The sequence below is a fragment of the Ovis aries genome, chromosome 4 (assembly GCF_016772045.2).
Source record: "Ovis aries strain OAR_USU_Benz2616 breed Rambouillet chromosome 4, ARS-UI_Ramb_v3.0, whole genome shotgun sequence".
Lineage (NCBI taxonomy): Eukaryota > Metazoa > Chordata > Mammalia > Artiodactyla > Bovidae > Ovis > Ovis aries.
The window spans coordinates 83,661,930-83,688,775 of record NC_056057.1 but is presented as its reverse complement, the minus strand read 5'-3'; the positions used below and the strand labels follow the sequence as shown (position 1 = coordinate 83,688,775).

Genomic DNA, 26,846 nt, shown 5'->3' with positions numbered 1-26,846 from the left:
GCCCATTTACTCAGTGATGCTATCTAACCATCCCACCCTGTGCCACCCTCTTCTCCTTTTGCCTTCAAAGGTATAAATTATTTGTCATTAAATTGTATACACAGACTCTTGTATCCATATATAAAGTCTTCTGGTTCAGGACACCCAGTTTCCCATCACTGTTGGGGTTTCACTCACTTCCCTCAACACTCCAAACCCAACCCCCACAAATACACTCAGGAAAACACTTCTTTTGTTTTTCCTTCCATCCTTCTGGCAAAGCTCCTGCCTAATTTGCTCTCATTGCATCTCAGGATCCATTCTTTCCTCTCCAGTCCTTCATATTCCAGCTATTGGAGGAAGAACAAAATGTATGTGCAGATTAGGTTTATGACCAACATCCCCTGCCCTCTGTGACACCCTGTTTCATAGGAAGCATGCAATACTCTGTCTAAATCTACTCCAACAATCAAGAAATGTTCATCCTTCAAGTTTCACCTCAGATCTCACTTCCACACATGTACAAACCTGAACACTTCTCCTCTAAGTCTCCACACTGTTCATGATCCTTTTACTGTTCTGACTTTGCCAAATAATGATGCCACATCTGGAATTGCACACTATGGATGGGATGTGCTTCAGGTTGATAAAGAAGTACCCTATGGCCAACAGTAGAGCAGGGTTATCTTTGTTCAAGGATAGATGGCTTATGTTTTTAGATCTGCTCCGAGGGTTCTTTTAATGAATCATCACCCCACACACACTATGAATAAGCCTCAAAGAGCTGGCTTCTTCAGGATAATAATGAATGCCTGGGATTTGTATTTACTCTCAAAGAGATGGTCATGCCCATATGATTCCCCTTTATATACATACAATTATCTTTCTTAATATCTTACTTATTTGCCCACTCCAGGTCTCAGCTGCAACATGCAGGATCTAGTTCTCTGAGACCAGGTATCCAATTCACACTCCTTACATTGGAAGCACAGTCTTACTATTCTCTGGACCACCAGCAAAGCCCCATAATCATCTTGATGGAGAACAGGAACAGGAAGGTATAAAACCTTGATCATCTGGAATAAGGTCCAGATACATGGGACTTTACAGACACAGAACCATTGGTGCAGCCAGGTTTCATCAATTTCTCACTATCACTAGCTTTTATGCTGAGCACGAAGGATGCAAAGAGAAATTAAGAGAAACTGCCTCAGGAAACACATTTTCTGGATGGAATGACCTCAACACAGATACAAATAAATATTGACAAAAGTACTGGATATTCCTGAAGAGAAGGAGATGCCTAAACCATGGAAAAAATAAAAGACATGTTTTTGAATATTAAACACGCACTCTAAGAAGGTAAGATTAAAGGAACACTCAAATTTCAGGATTATGTTGGCCAAGAAAGCAAGAAGAAAGAAGATAATAATTTCTTTTGCTGAAATGTAAAAATAAAGATGGGTGAGCCTACAAACAACATTTATATACCAATACCCAAAAAAAGGAAAACAGGAGCTGACTTATAGTATAGATGAATTCCTCTACACCAAAGAGAGCAGCCAAAGGCCAGAAATGCAATCCAAAGATGACTGAGTCCCAAAGCCCTCAGAGAAAAATGAGACCATGGTCACTCACTCCCACGCAGGATCCAGTCACAAAAAAACATCGTTTTAAACCTCAGGGGAGGAAAATGTCTTAGGTATGTGAGGAAGGCCTAGAATGAATCAGAAGAGAAGAGCAGAAGAGTACGTGGGCACTGAATAGAGCAACAAAGCAGCTCGAGTCCAGTTCCCCTCCAGCGTCTGACTTGGCACCTTTTATATCTAGAATGATCTCCAAAGTCTCCTCAGCTTCTACACTTTATTGACTGTAAGAATTCCCACAGCAACTAGGAAAAGTCTGAGTATATCTTAAAAACTTGCCAAGTATCACTGAATGACAGGCTTACTTTCCATAAGTAGGAGTGAAAACATTCTGAGAGCAATACAGAAATTTCTAATTACAAATCCAATGGGAAAGTGAGGGTTGAATAATACACAATAGAGTGGAGATCTGATTCAGAGGCCCTCCTAGGAGGCTAAGTAATGACAGAAAAAGGACCAGTTTCATGGGTATGTTTCAAGACAATATCATCAGCCAGTATGTCTACTGGGTAGCAAAAATCTCCAGAGACAAGCGAGAGGGAGAGAGAGGGGAGAGGTACTGCAGGAGATATGGCCCTGCCCTCCAAAAGCCTGAGTGTGAACATGAAGCTGGAATTGACATGATGCGGTATTAACACTTCAAATGAAAACAGAAATAATTCAGGGGTTTGAAGGAGAGGACACTTCAGGACACGCACATCACAGAAAGAATGGGACTTAATGGAAGAAGGACTTCCTTGGAATATGTGATTAAAAGGTTAGGATGAGCATATCCAAGTCAATACCCAGAAGACGGCGAGTAGATCACAGTGACTAGGGAAGGAAAGACACTAAAACTGATCCTAGAAACACAGGTTTTGGCCATATGACAAGGGTCTTGGATGCTCAGACCTCTTAGCGGGGTGTTAAGTTACTGCACTGTGAGCTAGTTTTCACAGAAATCTAGGTTTTTAATTTCATGTGATCAAAAGAAAGTACCAATATTAGCAGTAAGGAATAGAACAATGCCATTTGCAGCAACAAACATAGATCTATAGATTATCATACTAAGTAACGTAAACCAGAGGAAGACAAATCATATACCACTTGTATGCAGGACTCTAAAAAAACAAAAAGACACAAATGAACTTACTTAAGAAAGAGAAATAGACTCACAGACAGAAAAGAAACACAGTTACTAAAGGAGCAAGGAGTGATAAATTAGGAGTTTGGGATTTAAATATACACACTACTGTGTGTGTGTGTGTGTGTGTGTGTGTGTGTGTGTATACATAAAATAGATAACAAAAAAGGACCTACTATATAGCTAAATAGATCTGGAAATTATACTTAATATTTTGTAACAACCTATAATGGGAAAGAATGTAAAAAAGAAATATATATACATACATATGTGAGTGTGTGTTTAATTGAGTTGCTTTGCTGTACACCTGAAAAACAACATTGTAAATCAACTCCATTTCAAAAACATTTAAAACAACAACAAAAAAAAACAGGAATAGAAATACCAATAGACTCTACTACATGGAGTTCAAGGAGTACCCTGAGCCCACTTCTTCAAGAGATAAACTTTGTATTTATAAACTTCCCAGTAAGGCTGTTCAATTTTACTTTGCTTTCTGACCCCTTTCTTTTTGTAACCACCCACTTTAGAGGTACTTAACTAATGTCTCCTACCATGGCGCCATGAGAGCCAAACCTCTGCATTTTCTATTTTTTAAAAGAGAAAAGAGCCTTCACCTAAAGGGCAGAGATTTGCTTGGTCAGTGGAGTTCTTTGCTCTCCATCTGGCACACTTAGAAGAATAAAGATTTAAAACACATGAAATAAGGCTCCAAAAATAATTTGCTCATTGCTTCAAAGTAAGTATTCCTAATTAATAATTTGCTCACTGTTTCATAGTATTCCTAATTGAACTGTGGTGTTGGAGAAGACTCTCGAGAGTCCCTTGGACAGCAAGGAGATCAAACCAGTCAATCATAAAGGAAATCAACCCTTAACATTCATTGGAAAGACTGATGCTGAAAATGAAGCTCCAATACAGTGACCAGCTGACACAAAGAGTCGACTCATTAGAAAAGACACTAATGCTGGGAAAGATTGAAGGCAGGAGAAAAGGGGACAACAGAGGACGAGATGGTTGGATGGCATCACCGACTCGATGGACCTGAGTTTGAGTAAGCTCTGGGAGACAGTGAAGGACAGGAAAGCCTGGCGTGCAGCAGTCCATGGGGTCACAAACAATTGGATATGACTGAGAGACTGAACAACAACAAGTTAATATAGTTAAGAAGGCTATTAAAGAGAAAGTAACTACTATGATTAATGACATCATATGGGTATGGACACAATGTGGGAACTTAAAAGGAATTTGAGATTCTCTAAGGATTTTGAAGTCATATGTCATACACTGTGTAAGCAATTAAGACAACCTTTACGAGGAGAATATGATCTGATCCATATTCAAGCAGGCAATTTTCTAAGCAACCTGAGCCCTTTACCTGAGAAGCTAGGCCTATTTTAATTTTTATTCTGTGAGTTAAGTAAAAGCGAACTTTATCAATTCAATCTGAATTAATATAAAGTTATACCTAGGGATAAAATCTTTAAAAAACACATGTGTGGCTAAAGCATTTTAATGAGTATCCTTTCAGATGTATTGAAATCTCAACATCAACATGCAAAATAAACCATCACCCTGGTGGTTTTCACTTTTGATCAACAAAGAAGAGTCATAAATGGGTGGGTAGCACAGGCTCCTCTCTATCAACCTTTTCATGTAATGATAGAAGAATATACAGTGTAAGAAAGTGATTAATTTATATAAAGATCTCTGAACAAGATACCAACTTGGAAAATGTGCTGGTATTTAGGAACAAGTAGAGGAAAAGGTTGCTTCAACAGGCAAAGGATAATTTGAGCACTGCTCTACTCTTGCCTGGAAAATCCCATGGACGGAGGACCCTGGTAGGCTGCAGTCCATGGGGTCGCTAAGTCAGACATGACTGAGCAACTTCACTTTCACTTTTCACTTTCACGCATTGGAGAAGGAAATGGCAACCCACTCCAGCGTTCTTGCCTGGAGAATCCCAGGGACGGGGGAGCCTGGTGGGCTGTTGTCTATGGGGTCGCAGAGTCGGACACGACTGAAGCGACTTAGCAGCAGCAGCAAGGTTAGAGAGACATACACATGTGGAGGGATGTGCACGTGTGCATGTTACTGAGGCATAACTCACAAAGAATAAAGTACACAAATCTCAGACATGTGGTTCAGTGATTTTTACACATGTATACACCCGGGAAACCACCAAGATAGAGACAATTATTAATACTTCAGAAGATTCCACCTGTGCTCTCTCCCAGGTCAAATCATAATCTGACTTCTATCACCATACTGTGATTTTTGCCTTCTCTTGATCAGCATAAATGGAATTATGCAACATGTACACATTTGTCTGGCTTCTCTGGTTGAACAATAAGACAGTAAAATTCATTCATGTTGCTGCATGTTGCAATAGTTTCTTCTTTTTAATCACTGAGAATATACCATCATTGGTTTATCCATTCTACTATGGACGAACATTTGGGTTGTTTCTAGTTTGGAGTTATTACAAATTAACCTATTACCATTCTTCTACACATATATATTTGGGGGGCCATAGGCACTGGATTCAGTTTTCTTGAATGTGTACTTAGGAGTGGAATTGCTAAGTCATTAGTAAGCCATCTGCTAATCAGTATTTCTCCCGAAATATTAGTGGGAAAGCAAATCACTTTCAACATGCAGAATGATTTGTTTAGTTATTTCTTCTTTTATATCATATACATTTAAAGTAAAGTTATACAGCACCTAATGCAATGGCTCTATTCCAAAACAAATAGCAGAATCATTTGGGAAATCTTTTAAAAATAGATTCTTTTATGTCCCCATCCTCTGCCGAACAAAAGCCTATCAATAAATGAGAATTGTGAATACAGCTTCATTACTTCAATCAAAAACTATAAATACAATGAATGGGTTAAAGAGACAGTTCTTGAGAAAATAAAAAAAGTGTTATGCAAGGGTAAGGTATTATTTTATCTAATTTTAATTTGTTTAAATTAGTTTCACCTAGAAGTAATTCACTAATTTTTTTAATACTTGCTTCACTCTTGCTGCATTTCAAATAAAGAAAACAGTTCTTGACTGAATATGGCAATCATTGCAGAGAAAATTTACAAATTAAAGCCATAATGGTGTTTTCAGAATTGAATGCTTTATCAAGAGCACTGATACAGAGCCCCACCCGCCGCAAGCAAACACATCATCAGAAATGGGAAAATAAAATAACAAAGCAGAAAACTCATCTGAAATGAGAAGGTGAAGATTAAGGCTCCTTTCAAAATATGACATTCTGAAATTTGTCACCTCAAAATCATATACCTAATATGGTAATGGTTCATGCAGACTCATAGCTTCATGAAAAACTTCTCTACAGCAGACTATTAAATTCTAGGGTCAGGTAAACAAACAAAAAGAGCACCAAACCATCTTCCTCTCCCACCAAAAAATAAGTGCAAGCTACAAAGAATTTAAATTTCAAAGATGTCATATGGGCAGGAATGAATACAGAGAACCAGGAATTACCTGGAAAAGGATGTAGAATATACCTGACATAAAACTAACATCAGAGAAGATAAAGCTGAAGGCTTATAGGGAGCAGACATGAGGCCTACATGAAAGGAAGGAAGGAAGGGGACATGAATAAACTCCTACAGCGTCTCTCCTGGTTTCTCTTTTGGCCATGAAACCAGCAGTGTCTGTCTTGTGAACCTTAGGAGTCAAGTAGTTTCTATACAATATTAAAAAGACTTACTTAGAAGCAGACTGCTAACAGAATCATTAAACTGGAGCTGGAATTTTAAGACAGCACCCAAGCAAGCTTTTTCTTCAAAGTGAAGAGAGCTCTGCCCAGCACCAGCTCATGTTTTAATGGATGAGAAACCTGTATGTGGGTCAAGAAGCAACAGTTAGAACTCTGTATGGAACAACCGATTGGTTTAGGATTGAGATAGCCACAGGGCTATCTGCTGTCACCCAGTTTGTTTAACATGTATGCTGAGCACATCGTGAGAAACGCCAGGCTGGATGAGTTACAAACTGGGATCAAAATACGCGGAAGAAACATCAACAACCTCAGATATGCAGATGGTACCACTCTAATGGCAGGAAGTGAAGAGAAACTAAAGAGCCTCTTGATGAAGGTGAAGGAGGAGAATGAAAGAGCTGGCTTAAGACTAAATGTTAAAAAAACCTAAGATCATGGCATCTGGCCCCATTACTGCATGGCAAACAGAAGGGGAAATCGTGGAAGTAGAGACAGATTTCCTCTTCTTGGGCTTTAAAATCACTGCAGATGGTGACTGTAGCCATGAAATCAGAAGACGTATGATTCTTGGCAGGAAAGCTATGACAAACCTAGACAGTGTGTTGAAAGCAGAGACATTACTCTGCTGACAAAGGTCTATATACTAAAGGCTATGGTGTTCCCAGTGGTCACATATGATTTTGAGAGCTGGACCATGAAGAAAGCAAAGCACCAAAGAATTGATGCCTTCGAACTGTGGTGCTGGAGAAGACTCCTGAGAGTCCCTTGGACAGCAAGGACATCAATCTGAAGGGAAATCAATCCTGAATACTCACTGGAATAACTGATGCTGAAGCTGAAACTCCAGTATTCTGGTCATCTGATATGAACAGCTGACTCACTGGAAAATTCCCTGATGCTGGGAAAGATTGAGGGCAGAAAGAACAGAGGGCATCAGAGGATGAGGTGGCTGGATGGCATCATTGATGCAATGGACATGAATGTGGGCAAACTTCAGGAGATGGTGAGGGACAGAGAGGCCTGACATGCTGCAGGCCATGTGGTCACAAAGAGGCTAGGTCCTATACCACATAGGTATATGTGGGCGACTGAACAACAACAATGGAAAGACCAAATGCTTGTTAAATCATCAAAATGGGCATCCCCAAAGTCAAGTAGGGAGAAGAGAAAAGGTCAACAGGATGTCCCCCCTGGACTTCTCCAGTGGTTAAGACCCTGCACTTTCAATGCAGGGAGCACAGGTTCGATTCCTGGTTGGGGAACTAAGATCCCAAATGCTGTGTGGTGTGGCCAAACAAAAAATAAAGGTATATTCCTCTTGTCTCAAAGAGACGCTGAAACAAAACAAGAACCCACCATTTACCTGATGGGATCAGTGATTAGAGCGCATATTTCTCTCCCGGGACTATTCCAAAAATTCCAAGGATTCCTTCGTTATTTGTGGTTCTCTTTCCTTAAAGCAAAACAAAGCACCCTGAAACCTTTCATATACAGCGTGTCAGCTTCAGAAACTGTGGTCTCCTTTGTAAATTACACCAATTCCTCATGAAGAATCTTTCAACAAGTGCTGAGTCTTTCTTCACAAAAGGAACATCTGCTCCCTAAAATGATCACCTTTTTAATCCCAAAGGTTCATATTCTCACAGCCTTGGACACTTGATACTTTCAAGGCCCATCTTAAACACCAAAATGAAGCTTCAAATTCAACACTGCTTTCATCCTCGGTGATTCCAGATCACAGTTAAAGAAATAAAAAGCCTGGCTCTTCTCTTTCAATCAATATAATTCCCTAAGAGTTCAACCCTCAAAACATTCACATAAAATATTAGCTTTATATATTTAGAAGAGATAAACTGAACCATCAAGGTGATCAATCAATTTTCAATTACATTCGGCATCTGGAGAAGATGATGGTGCATGTTCTTACAACTGACATTAGTCATCAAATGAGGGGCTTCACACTTCAAGGATTCCACAACACCCCCATCCCCCCCTCACCCACCCCCCGCCCCCGGCTATGTAAATCAGCACCATGAATCACCATTAAAAGTAATACTTTTCCTTTTAATAACAATCCACCTAGACATCCCACATTGTTACAATTTAAAATGAAGACACATAGGGGTATTTTAAATGCTCCACTTAAAGCCAAATAGATGGCTACAATTACCTAAAGATCTGCAATTAAACAGATTCATAAAAAATACATTTTAAAAAGGATTTTATATAGAAGATACCAATGAAAATATATAATGTGTGTATGTGTATACCTATAAATAGACCTCTCTCTTTGTAAGTTCACCTTTAAAATTTTTAGCATGGGCTATAAAGTTCAGAGTAGAGCTCTTAGCACTCTTGATTTAACTGATAATGACTCTTTATGCTCTTAAAACAAATGGCTAAAACAAATATTCCAAAGCACAAATTTTAGCATGAAATTCAGTTCACACATTATTTTATACTGGATACTTACTACATCAAACTTCTGAGTGATGTTCCCCTGGACATCAAGTAAATAAACCTTGCCATAATGTGTGCCCAGTGCCAAGAACTGTAAGAAGAATAAAGGGGTAGAGGGGTCAGTTTCTTAATGGACCATCCATACAATTAGCAATTAAACCATCTGCAAAGTCAAGACACTTAATGTGTAAGTGATCTGCAATGCCGTGGAAGATACACATTCCTTCGAGAAGGCTTGTTTCCAGCTTCAAGGAAATTGCAGAACAGGGCCTACTTTATTGTGATCGTGCAAGCTAGCTGTCAGAATGACTCATGAGGACCCCCATCTGCTGACAACTAATGGTGTGCATGCGGTCTGTACACAATGGCTGATGGACTGAGGCAGCAAATTAAAAGGTATTTGTGAAAGCACGATAAACCTATGGTTGAACTCAGCGTCTAAAGAGAATGATTAAGAAACTCCCCTTCATTTATGGCAAATGTGTAAATCTGTGCTATCATTTAAGTTCAACAAACACACTCACACAGACACGCACACACACAACAAAGTATTCTTTTGTAGAAAGGAAAATCCATGCCACATTGAGATATGCAAAAACTCTGATGTACTTATACTATCATCATTAGAACACCTCACTAAAAGTAAATGATATTGCCGATGTTCATTTTTGAATGCAAAAAAGAAAAAAATCCTTTTCTGTCACACAAATAACTGCTCAGCTACATATTCATAGTATGACACAAAACACTAGTTCATAAATCCCATGGCTACTTAATTCTTTGAACTACCCCTAAAGAAACGAGAAGAAACTTTAGGAACTACCTGAAATAAGACATGAGGTTTCTCTTGCCTTTTATTTCTCTAAGCAGTCCTCAAAGAGTTCCAAATTCTCTATTTCATTGCATGTGAGCCTGCCTCATCGCAACCTAGAACAAAATGCTCAGATTTACAGGCACTACTGAGCATTTCAGTCAAGCAGCACCATCTTGAAAAAATAACCTTACAGAAAGTCAAGATTTAAAAGGATTTCTTGAAATGGAATTGCTGAAAATGAAATTTCAGATCAGGTGCTTAAAATATGAAGCCACATTAAAGAGTCACAAAAAGGAAAAGAAGGGGTTCATTAGAAATTCAGCCCCTGCAATGCCTTTCACTCCTGCAAGGTTGCCTTTTTTCAGAAAGAAAAAAAAAAAAAGTCCCCCGGGTAAAAAATCAATACTGGTTAATAAAACATCAGGTGTGCAGACATAACTAGGTGTGACGATTCCGCTGCACAGGCCTGCCTGAATGCACCAGGTGCCAGGCCGATTACTCATCCAGGGCAGACAGCGGGCCTCGTGAAAACAGGATGCCGGGCCCTGGAAAGAGAAGGGGAAAGAGGCAACTCTGCGGGGAGAGGAGCCTGAATATTTAAACCAAACATGGCTGTTTCCTCCCAAGCAAAAGAACATTCTAATCAGAAATAGAGGACTCAGAGGACTGCGATTTTTTTCTCGGTAGCGACACTCCAACAATATCTGAAGAGAAAAACACCACATAATACTAGCTACGAACAAACGATACTTCATTCTGAGGCATCTGTGGTCCAAGAATGGGTTTTAAAGCACACTACATCCAAGTGCTTGATGGTACTGACTCTCCTCATAAATTATTGATAGTTTGCTAAAAACTAAGGGGCTTGGATCCTTAAAATATTTTAATAGTGGGTCACTCTCTGATACCTCTTTGAAGGCCATTCTTGAACTTCCAATTATATTTTATCAAAATTTTAAAGGTTCCATGCAGAGTACTTTATCCAAATAGGAATTCTTTCCCCCTTCTTATTTTTCAAAATCATTAATTTCTTTCATTTAATGCTTAAGATAGGAAATATAAAATAATTATTTTAATGTTACAGATTTAACCTAAAACTATAATTGCTTTAGCAGATCTCTGGGGGAAAAAATGGACCGGTTTTTATGACAAGCTACTTTTTGCTTAGAAAAACATTTCACCCTTTGGATTAGACAAACTATTGTTGCTTTCTTTTAGAAAGAAATAACTATGGGCTCTTAAAACAATCAAATTTGATATGGTAATTGTATAGTTCTTTAAAAATTTAAACATTAAAAGCTATTAATGAGTCATACTTTCATGTGCTAGTGATTTTGACTATTTGAAATACAGGTTAAAAAATGTATGATTGGCCACAAATCACAAACAATATAAATCTTTTAAATATGATCCTCCTTCCAGACATGAAAAGCTTTGCACTTTTGTAACTAGTGAATTTTTTTTTTTTACCTTTTAACCTAAGAGAATTTAAAATCCAGCATGGGCAAAGAATAACCTTAATTAGCTCCTTTCAGATTTAAACGCAGAAACCTGACTCATAAACTATCACTTGGGCATCCAATCCTTCTGAAGCATCAGCTGACATAACTGCTTTCACTTTGAATAATTAGACTTTTTGTAAACAAGTAGAAGTAATAAGCAGTCTTTTGGACACTACAAAAGAAACAAGAAGCAGCACGTTTCAAATGTGGTCAGCTGTATAATAATGTCTATGTTTCACCTAGTGCTTCACGGTATTCAAAGCATTACAGCAGGGAGTCCCTTCAATTACACATGAGGAAATAAGTTCTGGGAGTTGATGTGACTTCCCCAGAGACAGTCAATGAATAGAAGAGCTAGAATAGGAATTAAGAGCTCAACTACCCTCAGCTGGATCAGAAACCTGGTAAATAGAGACATGGGCCTCAGATCAAGAGTGCATGTACTCAGGACTTCCCTAGTGGTCCAGTAGTTAAGGCTGAACTTCTCAATGCTGGAAGTGTGGGTTTGATCCATGGTCAAGGGAGTTAAGATCCCACATGCCTAGGGGTCAAAAAACCGAAACGTAAAACAGAAGCAGTACTGTAACAAATACAATAAACACTTTAAAGAATGGTCCATATTAAAAAAAATTGGGTGCATATTCTCAAATTCAGTCTGATTACAGTTCCCACTGTCAGGCTCCTTGGCAAGTTGGATTAAGTATGGTATTAATGAAACACTCTCTGGAGAGGAACTTTGTTCTCCTTTTCATCCATTTTGTGGTTTATTCAGCACACATATACAAAACACCTACAATATGCTTAGACAATAAGCAAGTATGACTTAAAAGGATGAAGGTACAGTAATAGACAGACATAAAAAATTGATTAATTAAAATTAAATTTAGAGAGTATCCTTAAAATGCAAGTACAACTGACTCTTGAACAACATAGGTTTGAACAGGGAGGATCCACGTATACACAGATTTTTTTTAACAGTATAGCTGGTCTTTAGACAGTGGTAGAGGGGAGCAGGTGTCAGGGCACCAACCCTCCCCGCAGTTGAGAATCTGCATATAACTTACCGTTGGTCCCGCAGACCCATGGCTCCCTCAGATCAGGGGTTCCGCAACTTCAGATTCAACCAGCCAGGGACTGTGTAGTACTTCAGTATTTACTATTTGGAAAATAATATCTGTGTATAAGAGGACCTGAACCAGTCTAAACCCATGTTGTTCAAGGGTCAACTTTGAAGGAGAAGCTAGACAGCAGACACCAAGGCAGAGAGGGAAGGCCTGTGGTAAAGACCATTTGAGGCAGTAAGGATACAATTTGCACAAAGGCATGTGGTCACAGAAAAAGCAAGACCAAGTCAAAAAATTACAAGTAGTTTTAGAAGCATCCAGGGGAGGAGGCAGGTAATGAGACTGACAAGGTTGGTTAATAGAAGGCTTCTGAATAATTACGGAAGGATGAAAGGTAGCAAAGTTGGTTGGAGGGCGGGGGGGAGTAGGCAGGGGTGTCCAAATCATGAAGACATCAAGAAGCCAATACAGAATTCCAGGATGGAGAAGTAGACAATCAGACCTGAATTCCTGGAAGATTATTTCAGTAGAAAATATTATAAATGGATTAGGATGAAATCAAATCTGAAGGAAAATAGATTGGTTCATGGCACTTTCATTAGTTCAGGGGAGAAATGATGAATGCCTGAACTAAAAGCTCCTTGGCTCAGGATGGGTGTGGATTCAAGCAGGTGACTTCAGACTAGAATTCAGGCAGAAGAGATGTTGTAAGAAGAGCCTGTGGTTGCTGCCAGACACTACACTTGTGGCAGAAAAGTGTTCAGACATCAGGCCAATTACACAAGGAGGCAAGATCTTAGAGGGCCATAAATACCACATTAAGGAGCTCAGACTTTAGCAGATGAGGAAAATCAGACCTGAGTTGCAGAACTGATATTTTCCACAGAGCATTCTGGCAACTAGGTGGCAAAAAAGTTAAAAGCAAATAAAATAATAATAATAAATAAGAGATACACGAGTATAGGGAGGAGAAGTGGAAGACCTCAGCAAGGGCAGGGGTGGTGAGAAAACCAACAGGACTTAGGGAATGACTAGGTGGAAAGGGAGGGTCAGTTTTGCCTTAAGTGCTGCCACCAAATGGGGCAGAGAAACAAAAGAACAAATGCAAAGGAAGGAAGAAAAAAAAAAATTAGTTCCCTCTGGCCATGGCGAGTTACACATAAAAACAGAACCGAAGGTAGAGCTGTATAAGTGGAGCTTAAATAAACAAGCACGCTAATCTAGAGAGTGTCAGGGTGGAAGTAACCACAGAAATAATGAAATTAAATCAAGAAAAGTAAATATTTAGAAAACAAGTGACCAACAGGTCAAATCTTGGGAGTGGAAACAGTGACAGACTTTATTTTGGGGGGCTCCAAAATCACTGCAGATGGTGACTGCAGCCATGAAATTAAAAGATGCTTGTTTCTTGGAAGAAAAGTTACAACCAACCTAGACAGCATATTAAAAAGCAGAGACGTTATTTGCCAACAAGGTCCATCTAGTCAAAGCTATGGTTTTTCCAGTCCAGCCATGGGAGAGCTGGACGATAAAGAAAGCTGAGCGCCAAAGAATTGATGCTTTTGAACTGTGGTGTTGGAGAAGACTCTTGAGAGTCCCTTGGACTGCAAGGAGATCCAACCAGTCCATCCTAAAGGAAATCAGTCCTGAATGTTCACTGGAAAGACTGATGTTGAAGCTGAAGCTCCAATAATTTGGCCACCTGACATGAAGAGCAGACTCACTGGAAAAGACCCTGATGCTCGGCAAGACTGAAGGCAGAAGGAGAAGGGGATGACAGAGGATGAGATGGTTGGATAGCATCACTGACTCGATGAAGGGGTTTGACCAAGCTCCGGGAGTTGGTGATGGACAGGGAAGCCTGGTGTGCTGCAGTCCATGAGGTCGCAAAGAATCAGACACAACAGAGCAACTGAACTCAACTGAACTGATCCCCAGTTCATGGATCACAGCCTTATCATGGTGAAGGGACTTGTGTAACTTAGTGAAGCTATGAACCACACTGTGCAGGGCCACCGAAGATGGATGGGTCATAGGCAAGAGTTCTGACAGCGTGGTCCACTGGAGGAGGAAACCACAACCCACCCCAGTGTTCCTGCCCCAAGAACCCCATGAACAGCGTGAAAAGGCGAAAAGATACGGCAATGGAAGATGAGCCCCCCAGCCTTTGTGTGGATCACAACAAACTGTGGAAAATTGTTCAAGAGATGGGAATACAGACCATCACACCTGCCTAAGAAACCTGTATGTGGGTCAAGAAGCAACAGTTAGAATCGGACATGGAACAATGGACTGGTTCAAAACTCAGAAAGGAGTACGTCAAGGTTCTATATTGTCACCCTGCTTATTTAACTCATATGCAGGGTACACCGTGCGAAATGCCAGGCTGAATGAATCACAAACTGCAATCAAGATTGCTGGGAGAAATATCAATAACCTCAGATATGCCTATGATACCACTCTAATGACAGAAAGTGAAGAGGAACTAAGGAGCCTCTTGATGAGGGTGAAAAGAACAGATTGAAAAGCAGGCTTAAAACTCAACATTCAAAAATCTAAGATCACAGCATCCAATCGCATCACTTCATGGCAAACATAAGGGGAAAAAGTGGAAGTGGTGAGATATTTTACTTTCCTAGGCCCCAAAATAACTGCAGATGGTAACTGCAGCCATGAAATTAAAAGACACTTGCTCTTTTGAAGGAAAGTTATGACAAACCTAGACAGCATATTAAAAAGCAAAGACATCACTTTGATGAAAAAGGTCTGTATAATCAAAGTTATGGTTTTGCCAGTAGTCATGTATGGATGTGAGAGCCAGACCATAAAGAAGGACGTGGCTTAATCACTAATTTGTGTCCAACTCTTGCAAATCCATGGGCTGCAGCCCACCAGGCTCCTTTGTCCAAGGAATTTTCCAGGCAAGAATACTGGCGTGGGTTGCCATTTCCTTCTCCAAAGGATCTTCTCGAGCAGGGATCGAACTCAGATCTGCAGTGCAGGTGGATTCTTTAGTGACTGAGCTACCAGCTCCCAAGAATTGATGCTTTTGAACTGTGGTGCTGAAGACGACTCTTGAGAGTCCTTTGGACAACAAGGAAATCAAGCCAGTCAATTCTAAAGGAAATCAACCCTGAATATTCTTCACTGTATAGTGAATACTCTTCACTGAAAGTCCTTCACTGGAAGGACTGAGATGCTGAACCTGAAGTTCCAATCCTTTGGCCATCTGATGTGAAGAGCAGACTCACTGGAAAAAGATCCTGATGCTGGGAAAGGCTAAGACAAAAGGAGAAGGGGGTGGCAGAGGATGAGATGGTTAGAGAGCATCACTGACTCAATGGACATGAACTTGAGCAAACTCTGGGAGACAGTGAAGGACAGAGGAGTTTGGCATGCTACAGTCCATGGGAGCGCAAAAAGTCATACACGACTCAGTAACTGTACAACAACAAAAGCATGAACTATCAAATATGGGCTCATTTACAGAATCAGAAAGTAGATCAGTGGTTACGTGGGGCTGGAGTTATGTCTGTTCCATGACACAGCATGGATCGCTAGGAGAGAAGGGATGAAATGAAGTGAATGACAGATGTGGCCAAAAAGGACCATAAGCAGGAGGGGAAGGATGAGCTGGGCAAACAGTCAGAAACTGAGGCTGATCATGCTGGACAGCTTCCATTCTCTTAAAGAAATAGAAATGACATCATCGTCTGAGAGTGAAGGGATGGTGGCCGAGAAGGCGGATTGGGGATGAAGGAGCTGATGAGGAACAAATAAATATCAGCCCTTTAAGTGACATGTACACCTCACACGCAAGGTGTACCAGCACATGGCGGGTGGCCTTGCTGTTAAAGCACTGACTTTAAGCTGAGAGCTTAGCTGGGGCGGTGGGGCTGAGGCGGGTGGCAGGGGTGCGTCCTTGAGAGCAGAGAATTGAATCTGTTGGTAAACTTAAGTTAGAATGGCTGACCACTTGACAGAGACAGAAAAGAAGAAGAATGGATTAGAGATCAGGGCTCCATCAAGTCAAAAAACAGGGTTAGTGGGAAGATGAACACAGAAGCTTGAAGGATAAAAAGATTAAGAGTGTTGCCCAAAATATCTTCAAGTTCCAGGGACAGACATAAAGGCTCCAGAATGTGGCCTTAAGGGTAGAGAGATGAAACAGGGCTGAAGGAGAGGGTTCTGGAAAAACAAGACAGAAAATACAGGTCCTGTTGGCATGCTGAAAGCAGGAAATCTATTTACAACGGAATGAAATCTGTAATAAAGGGGAACTGGGTAGAGGCAAGGAGATAGATGAGGCAATACTGCTCGTAACAAGGGGATAAAGCCAGGAGGTGGATCAGAGCCAGGTGCCTGCCTTCAGTGGAGGTACCAAGGCTCACTCATATGACTCATGGGGAAAAGGGAGCAATGATCAGAATGCCTTGCTTCTAATATTCCAATTATGTCCTGGACTGTTTTGGTCTACAATGGGATAAGGGTCCTGTATAGTACTTAGTCTGGACTCAAAAAGTTGGTGGGGGGCTTTTCTATAATGAAGACTGAGATGTGGAATATATTTATTCATTCATATAATACATAAAAAATCATTTGGGGCCTTTCTATTGATTCCTAAGGCCTCCAATGTAATCTCTTCTACTCTTACAAAAGCAATGAGCTCCAGAATATTTCTCATCTTAACATTTTTCTACTCTACTATGTAAGATCTGAGGAATTAAGTGCCAGAGTTTCTGAGACTCACTTGCTACAGACCTTTCACAACCATCATCCTCTTCTATTTGATACACTGTGGCCATGGGTGGAGCGTGTGTGTACAAATACATTGACATAATATCTCTGGCTGTTGTTTCAGTTTTTCACTGGTGAGAAAGAAGAGAGGAAGAGTGGCAGGGAAACACAATTACTGTGAAAAACCACCACCCAAAGCACCAGACCTCAAAATATCAGCAAACATATGACAGAAACGAGTTACAGAAGCATCCTCTACAGGTCACCTTACCTTGTCATGGACCGTCATGCAGCTAGCAGCATCTTTCTGAAGGATTTCAGTTACCCCATTGGAGAGCCTTTCATACTTCAGTTTCGGCTCCTCTTCACTCTCTTCTTCCTGCATGGAAAACAGAGATGACAGCCTCAAGGACATATTTGAAAGAGTCAAAGACTCAAAACACATGTTGTAAGGTGGAACCAGAGGTGGTTCCCTCAATGACTGTCAACAACCACAACTACAGCTACAGGTTAAGATTCTCATGTTTCATTTTTCCAACTGGCCTATCAAATGCTACAACTTCAATGGCAGAATAAATCTGAAAGCTTGAAAGAGGACTACATATACCTTCTGTTGACAGTAATCAACTTCAGCATATCGAGAAAACACAAAACTGTCTGTTCCACTATTCGGACAAAAGCCAATAAAAGATGCATAGGCAAAATACTTGTCAATGTACCCTCATGGACATAAAACACAGCAATGAGACAGGAATACAATAAACTTCCAAAAGACACGAATTCTGTATTTCAGAATTGCAAGCATTTTTGTCAGATTTGAGAATATCCCATTTTATTTAGAAAAATTATAAAAATTAAAATGAAAGAAAATCAGAAATTGTATATAAAGCAAAGTATATACTTACTCTTCAGGTGAAAATATTTTAATATTAATTTCAAATAACTGAGAAACCATGAATGGATATTATTACTTAGTTGATGTTAGAATATGCACTGTTGACTCTCATCTGAATAAACCTACTTATGCATTAAAATGCTCTGAATCTTTTATACATGTTATTACTAACTTTAGATGTTCAATTTCACTGTTGACATAGCGTCATAAGACATCCTTAATCTTCAGAGTTACAAAGTTCAGAATCTAGATTGTCTATAAAGGCCAGGAATCAATAAATCAAGATTAGTTATAAAACTTACAACAGTGATTCAGAAAAACATTTATTTTACTGCATCAATATACAATGAGAAGGAAATGTGCATATAGTGACGACTGTGGTAGAATAAAACTGGCCAAGAGAGTAGTCCACAAAAACAGTTTACTCATCATTTCCTTCAAAAATAACTGTGGTCCTCACCTTCCAGCTAACATTTGGGTAGTTGGAGGTACATCAATGGTCCCACCCAGAATACCTAGGAATGTTTAGTGAAATACAGAGCAAAATCAGTCTAAGACATCAATTAAAGGGCTACTGAGGCAGTCTGAACTAGAAGTGTGATTCCAAGGTGGGGGAGAAATCACGGAGAGGCCAGCTGGCATTCTACAGTCATTTTCTTCCTGGAGGCGTTTATCAACAGGAGGCTGAGACTCTCTGCCTGGAAAGATGGCCACACTTCGAAGCATGGAAAACAGCAAACCTTCTGGGCTTTCTTGGTGGCTCAGATAGTAAAAAGAATCTGCCTGCAATGCAGGAGACCTAGGTTTAAGCCCTGGGTCAGGAAGATCCCACTCCAATATTCTTGCCTTCAGAATTCCATGAATAGAAGAGCCTGGAGGGCTGCAGTCCATGGGGTTGTAAAGAGTCCGATAAGACTGAGTGACCAACACTTTCACTTTCTGGTACTTGTGGGGACTGGAGGCTTGATGGGTGGAAGAGAGAGGCAAAGAAGGGAGTTTGTTACACAGCCACTTTTCCCCAAAAGACAACTGCTAATTTCCAAAACTACATAAGGTAGGAGACAAAAAAGCTTGCCTCAAAAATGCAAACTCGCTGCCTTGACATGTTAGGAAGAAAATTACATGAGGTCCTGGTGAACACCAAAGCCTCTTATTTGGGACTCCTAGTCCCCCGGACACAAACACAAAGAGCTTCCCAAAACTTCTGTCTAGCTTTGCCTCAATTCATTCCCTGGAGTAAGGTACATAACCCCCAACCTATCTGTCCAATAAGGGAAAGGGTGGCTCCTTAGAGAAAGAATACTATTGGGCTTCTACAATTCTTCACTTACCAAGAATTCAATTCTAAGTACTAAGAATTCAATTTTAAGTACTAAGAATTCAATTTTAAAAAACTACCAGGTGTGCCACAAGACAGGACCAAATAACTAAACATCAAGGAGAAAAAAAAAGTGTGTTAAACAAAACGAAAACACAGACCCATGGATGACCTAGATACTGGATTTAGCAGAAAAAGACCTTAATATAATTATGTTAATTACTATAAAGTATGTTTTTTAAAAAAGATGAATGAAATAGATAAAAAGATTTCAATACAAAACTTCAATCTGTAAAAAAAAAATCAAATGATAATTTAGAACTGAAAAATATAACTGAAATTAAGAACTCAATATTATAGTTCAACAGAAGATTAGCAAAGCATAAGACAGGATTAGCAAAATGGACAACAGGTCAAAAGATATCCAAAGGGAAGCTCAGGGAAGGAAAATACAGAAAAATTATGTGCGATATGTGGGACACGGTGAAAAGGGTTTAACATTTTTCAATATAGTCCCATAAGGATAAGGAAAATAGAAAAATGGGAGGGAGGAGGGACAGGAAGAATACTTACAGAGGTAACAACTTGAGAATTTTCCAAAACTCATAAGACATCAACCCACAAGATCAAGAAACTTTGCAAACTGAAGCAACATAAGTATGAAGAAAAGCACATCTAGACACATCACAGTAAAAAGAAAATTACATAAAAGAAAAATGACTTGTAGACTGTTAAGTACTGGACTTCTTAAAGATTATAATACTGATCAACAATCACACAGAGACCATGAACTCAGATGCCTACAGAAATCTTTATCCCTGGGGCAAAGACCTACTTCACATGGAAAGGAGCTCATTTCTGGATAAACTGAAAGGATGAGAGATATATCAACCATTATGCTAAAGACTTAACACTAGATATCTCATTTCATCCTGACTTTAAAAAAAAAAAGATTATGGTGAGTTAAATATCATTATCCCATTTTTACAGATATTTCAGTAAAAACTGATGATCAGAAATTTTAGGTAATGTCATTAAGATACACAGTCGATAGCAAAGCTAAAATTCAAATTCAGTTATGAATGCTCTAACATCAATGCCTCATTTAATATACTACCCCAAACTCCTATGAAAATTACACTACAAATCACAATAGACACCTCCAAGGTTTTTATGCCTACAAAAAACTATAAACTGTGATCAACAGGAAACGTGTAAAATGTATTTATTTAGCAGGTACATTAGTTATAGATAGATGGATATTATTCCAACATTTACTGACTTTACAACAATACTGCTGTTGTTAGTCACTAAGTCACGGTCTGACTCTTTTGTGACCCCACAGACTATAGGTCTGCCAGGCTCCTCTGTCTGTGGGCTTTCCTAGGCAAGAATACTAGAGTGGGTTACAATTTCCTTCTTCAGGGGATCTTCCTGACCCAGGGATCAAACCTGTCTCCTGCACTGGCAGGTAGATTCTTTACCCCTAACCACTTGGGAAGCCCTAAAACAACAATAAATATGTGCTATTTAATGGAGTTCTGGTGGGTAAACAATACACAAGTGGCTTCACTGGCTGCCTGAGATTCAAGATCTCTTCTGGGGTTGCAGGCAAGGTGTGAGCTGGGCATCTGAAGACTTGACTGGGGTCAGAGTAATGATTTCCCAGATGGCTCACTCAAATGGGTGGCAAGTTGGCGCTGGGTGTTGACAAGAGGCTTCAGTCGCTGTTCTTCTGGACTTCTCCAAAGGGCTGCATCAATGTCCTTAGGATATGGCAAATGAGACTTCCCCCAGAGTGAGTGGTACAAGAGAATGCACGGTGGAAACCCTAAGGTTATTAACGACCTAGCTTCAGAGGTCACATGCTGTCGCTTCCATAGTATTCCTGTATGTTGATCATACAGACCAGCCATGATTCAGTGGGAGGGGAGGACATGAAGGCAGGAATAATAAGAGGTGAGAATCACCGGGGGGCATCATGCAGACTAGCTACAAGAGGAGTAATGAAATTTTAAGAGCAATAAACCTAGTTTAATAAAAAAATCAATATTCCATGTCTACTGATGAACTGTCTTAAATTTTCTTCTCCAGTATACACAAGCTACTAGTTGTTCATTTAGTAAAAGGGTGGTAAAACCAGAGATGGTCTACCTACTAACTTTTTAAGAATAACTCCAAGAACTAATAGCCACAGAAGGAAGTAGTATGTGCATGGTTCCTTAAAAGCCCTACCTTTCTTTAAAAATGTACAAACAATAATCGCCTCAACCCAACGAGCTGTTGCATGTCCAAAAAGGATCTGTTGTTAAAATATCAAATAGCTAATTAACTCAGTCTTAAAAAAAATCTAGAAATAGGAAAATTACAAAAAGCAACGAATAAACACTTCTACTTAAATATCTAATACAAGCGAGAAAGAGAAATCATTACAAAGTTAACACTAACTGTAGCCAAGGCATGATGTGTGCATTCTGAAGTAAATGTGTTAAATACAAATTGAATCCTGAATGTTAGTCTTTATAATAAGATGCCACATGTTGTTCAAGACTGGACATCAAATGTGCATCCAATGTGAAAAGTTAATTCTAGCCTCTGGACTATTTTGCATAAAAGCACTCAACCACGGACCATTAGATAAAGTTACTGTAAATAAGGTTTGCCTGTCTTATTCATAAGTGGAAACTAAATAATTTCTCTCACATAAGTATACAAAAATAAATACTTTCACAGCACAGCTCACTGAAGCATTCGTGCTAGGCTTCAAAAACCATAAATAAAATGAAAACTCCAGTATTAGGCACTTGATGTAGCATTTCACGCTTTTCTGACAGGTATCTTTTATGTTAAGTTAAAAGCGGGCTAAAGGTGAATTTTTTAAGGTGTTTTCTGCTTGCTGTAAACAAAGAAAATGGAAAGTGATTCAAAAATACAATTCGCAGAGGTTATTCTACTGCTGCAGACTTTTTATCACATTTTAAATAAAAAACATTTTAAAAATCAGGTAGATTTAATACAGAGTTTCACTGTAAAAAAAAAAAAAAAACCAGAAAAAAAAGACTTTCATGCAATTTGAACTTCCACAGAAAACAATCCAGTGTTAATAAAAAGCAAATCAATAATTTTTGTTAAATTTTAATAATCTTGCAAGCCTACAAATAAAACCATCAACAGTCTGAGTTGAGATGACAGTTAACTGCGTTTCTATGACAACCTAGAGGCACAGTACAAGTCCTGACTTGCAGTTAAGCGAAGATATGAACAGAGTGACATTTACTCATACAAGAAAATCTGAAGCTTTTCTTTAAAAAGAATCAATTCCTCAAATAACATGGACTTTCACTAAGTGGATAACACTTAATTAAAGACAAGTCCTTTAGATCATCCTGTAGGATTCTAAAACATCTGAAAATAAATTTATTTATCATGGTCATTTTTACTGAGGTTTGAACTGAAAGTCAAAAAGTCGCTTTTGGGACAACAGGCTAAGGTAATTACAGATTTCTGCCTCAAAAACTATTTAACAATTTGTTACTAACACCACAGGGTCAATGTACATAGAGAAAATCCCATCACCTAACTTAGAATTATATAACCAACAAGAATACTTTTCATCTGATAACTTAAATTTTCTGTACAAGAAAAAACTGTTTGGCATTTATAACCAATTTTTCATCCTGTTTTAACTCTAACCACATCTTTCACAGTATATTTTATGTACAATGTGACAGTCTCAATGAAGAGTTGAATTTTACTTTAAAAAAAAAATGTGTCATATGAATTCAGCAGTTGACAGATCATTATATTTTCTATGGTTTTTATGAATCTAGAACTCAAAATTTTATTTCTGGTTATCAGTTCTTTGTTAAAATACAGTTTTGTCTTGTTTCGGTTTTTTTCCCCCCCCCCACAAAACAATAGTAGATATATAAGAAGGGTGAGATGAGATGTTTACAAAATCCAAGTTAAGCCAGTGACAAAATATCACCAGTGGAGTGCTCCTAGACAATTTACAATCTCATTCTATGGAGATGCCTTCATCTCAGCTAGACTCACCAATGAGAAAGCTGAACCTCTAGGATTTTTAATAAGATGAACGGGTGCATTGATCTCTTGCCATCGACTACATCTGACCAGAGACAAATTCCTTTTAACAAATATAAAGCTAGACAAAATAGGGAACACTAACATCCTCAAAAACAAAACAAAATTCTCACTGTCTTAAAAAAAGAGCAGCTTGAACTTCCACAGGAAAAAACCAAGGGTTAATAAAATCAAATCAATCGTCAGCCATTAGTCTGAAGGTATAAAGGCTTTCCTCTAGAACATTTTCTCGAGAATTATAATCACCATAATTGAAATTATACTGTAAGTCAATCAAACCACATAATTTGAGGTCTCAAAAAATACAACTAACAAATTTTTAAGGAATAGAACTCTGCACTACAACAGGAGTTATATCAACTTTATTATCAACATTAATATAGAGAGTCAAGAAATATATATATTATCATGCATATACATTTATTTGAAACTGTAATGTCACCAATAAAGGACATCTCCACCTATGTCATATCAGTCTTAAACTTGTCCACAAAAAGAGATTTATGATGAGAAAAACTGTACAAGAAAAGAATAACCGTAAGATTCAAAATTTATCAAGAAATAAGGACTTTTGTTGATTTTATATTTGTGCCCTTCCCAAATGAATGCCACCTCCTTAAAAGGGCAAGTGCAGCTGTTAACTATTATAGGTTATAGTGCTATTACAAAAGGATGATTTTATCTACACAAAAAGATGACTGTCTGGTAGGAAAGCTGGTTTCATATATCCTTCTAAAATGTCAAAACATATCAAGAAAACTACATAAACAAGCCAAGAGAGTAACTTCTAGTTTCCATTTATAACACAAGGTATTATAGCTGCCTCAATGACCAAACTTTTTAAGAAAGTGACACGGAGATAATGGAATTCATCTACAATAAAACAACTGTGGTCAAAGCTCCCACGATGCCTTTCCATCAGACTGGTGACAGACAAGCAATTACACTCTTATATGAATGCAAATAATGCTGTTAAAGTTTTTTACTTTCAAGCAATACTGCTATTACTGAAAACATTAATCAAAAACACATAGCTAAAATTAGGAGCTCACAAATGTATTCTAGATGATGTAGGTCTACTTTTTCATATAGATAGAAATTTTCAATGAGCCTTCTCATAGGTATATACTATATTTAAAGGCTTAAAATACATATGGTTAAATAAGTGGTTCTCAACTGGAGGTAATGTTGTTCCCCCGGTTCACTAACTTCGCAATGTCTGGGGACATTTTTGTTGTCACAACTGAGTCGGCGGAGAAGATGCTATTGATATCTAGTGGGTAGAGGGCAGGGACAAAGCTAAACATTCTACAGTGGATGAGACAATCTTCCAAAACAAAAAATTTTCCCTCCCCAAATGCCAATAGTGCCAAGGTCAAGAGACCCCGGGTTAAACAAATTTCACAAGATTAAATATTACAGTGACCTTAAAATCTGTTTTCAAAGACGATTTGATAACAAAGGGGAAGGTTCTCAAAGTGTCTTACTAAGTGAATAAGTAGGTCATAAAAACCTGCTTTGCACAATCCAAATGTTATAAAGAAATGCATATGCACGTGTGGGAGGTAAATGAGAAAAACAAACATTATGGTCATCCTCCTAAGCTTTTTCTTCACATACAGACTGGGAGTGATAACAGGACTTCCATCACAGGGTTGCTGTGACCATTATAGAAGGGGGCAATTAAAAATCACTACTGTGAGGGGACTTCCCTGGTGGTCCAATAGTTAAGACTCTGCACGTTCAATGCAAGGAGTGTGAGTTCAATCTCTGGTTGGGGAACTAAGATCCAGCATACTGCATGGGGCAGCCAGAAAGTTGAAAAAAAAAAAAAATTACCATGGCTACTACCAATATTTTCTAAATTTTCTAAAATAAATCATTATTTCATTTATTATAGAATTACAATATTTTATACATTTTCAAGCCATTATTCAACATTCTTTTCAAATCTTTACATCTACCGAACTTATCTCTCAAAACCACTCTCCTTCCCCTGTCAACACTTTGCCTACAGAAGTGAGAAAAAGTTGAGCCTCTAATAATTGAAGAGGTCTACTTAAGATTCACAAGATATGCAGTCTTCATAAACCCTGGTCTCTCCTTTGCCCTGTAGTATCAGAATTTCATGTTCAATTCAAGGGGGAAAAAAAAATAAGGTGAAGGTTTCCATGCCCTAAGCCACATACCATAAACAGGATCAACTCCCATCATTTATTTTATATTGGGAAAGCGATAAGAATATAGAGAGTCGGGGGGTGGGGAATGAGAAAAGCAAATAAGCTTTTCATTTCCTTCCAGCCATATGGAATAACCTGACCAATCTTCAAGATATGCCATTCAGGTGGACAATTTCCGCCACTAAATCCAACATAACCCTCTTTTTCTTTCTTCCCAATATCCCTTGGTGATCACAAGATCCTTAGAAGCAGGGTTTAGGCCTATTTGTTGTTCTGAACTTCACCTAACAAAACTGTGGGTACCTAACAAAGACCAGTGAAAACACAGGTACATCGTAACAGCAGACAGAGTTTAGTGAGAAGCTTTTCAGAGACATTCTCATTTAGATTTCCACACAAGAAAATCCAAATCGTAGCATAGCAGGGACAAGGAGAGATCACCTCAATTATGTACAATATTATGTAAAATATTTACAGACACAGCTGGGGGAGGGGGTAGCAGGGGGAGGTACCAAAGAGAGGGAGACAGCAGCAAATAGGAGCAGCAGCCACAGAGGTTCCGCAATTTCAATTTTCATGAAAAACTCAACATTGATTTATAATTTACAGGTTTACTGTTACATTAAAAAGTGCCACAGATTTTGAGATTATTTTTGTTGGCAAGGAGATTAAATACCTTTCAAGTATCTTTCCTTATCCCAGGTGCAAAGAAGCACCTGGCTAGCTACTCCCACACAAGCCTCTGACAGCTTTTCAAAAATTTCCATAAAGAAACAGATACAGATAAACTCCCAAAATAGCAATAAAAAATTAAGATAAGCCATTACCAAAATTAAGGAAAAGCTGATACATACGGTGAGTATGAATTTGAACTCATGACGTATCTTGGCTTGTTTCATGAAACCTTAACCCATCTGAACAAAATGCACAAAGATGCTTTAGGCTCTCCCACCAAAGCTCAGTGGACATGAGTTTGAGCCAACTGCGGGAGATGGTGAAGGACAGGGAAGCCTGACATGCTGCAGTCCACGGGGTCATAAAGAGTTGGACATGACTGAGCGACTGAACAACCACCCCAAAGCTTCATGCTCGTGACTCAGAGCCTATCCCACTCGACAGAGCAGATACCTGCCTCACCCATTAGGGGCTGTTTTTTTCTAGACGGTGACTGCAGTTTTTGCCCACTGTTTCTCCACACCTGCACCTTCAACTCTGGCTACCATTGATTTCCACCTCCCTCCTATAGGCAGAGACTGTAAGACCCTGACACCTGAACAGT

The 26,846-nt window shown here is 38.9% G+C and overlaps 1 protein-coding gene across 7 annotated transcripts in view; it reads right to left on the bottom strand.

Annotated features, from left to right (window-relative positions):
* Positions 1-26,846, bottom strand: part of VPS41 (VPS41 subunit of HOPS complex) — a 210,074-nt gene that overhangs the window by 146,607 nt on the left and 36,621 nt on the right. For 4 of the 7 annotated variants that reach the window (XM_060414804.1, XM_012177008.5, XM_060414805.1 and 1 more), the window contains exons 3-4: positions 17,342-17,449; positions 8,967-9,044 (exon numbers count right to left, since the gene is read on the bottom strand). In XM_060414804.1, the coding sequence (XP_060270787.1) occupies positions 8,967-9,044; positions 17,342-17,449 (186 nt within the window). Of the gene's footprint in view, positions 1-7,856; positions 7,887-8,966; positions 9,045-17,341; positions 17,450-26,846 lie in introns of those variants that run through there. The other 3 variants (XM_060414806.1, XM_042249236.2, XM_060414808.1) reach the window with 2 other exon arrangements.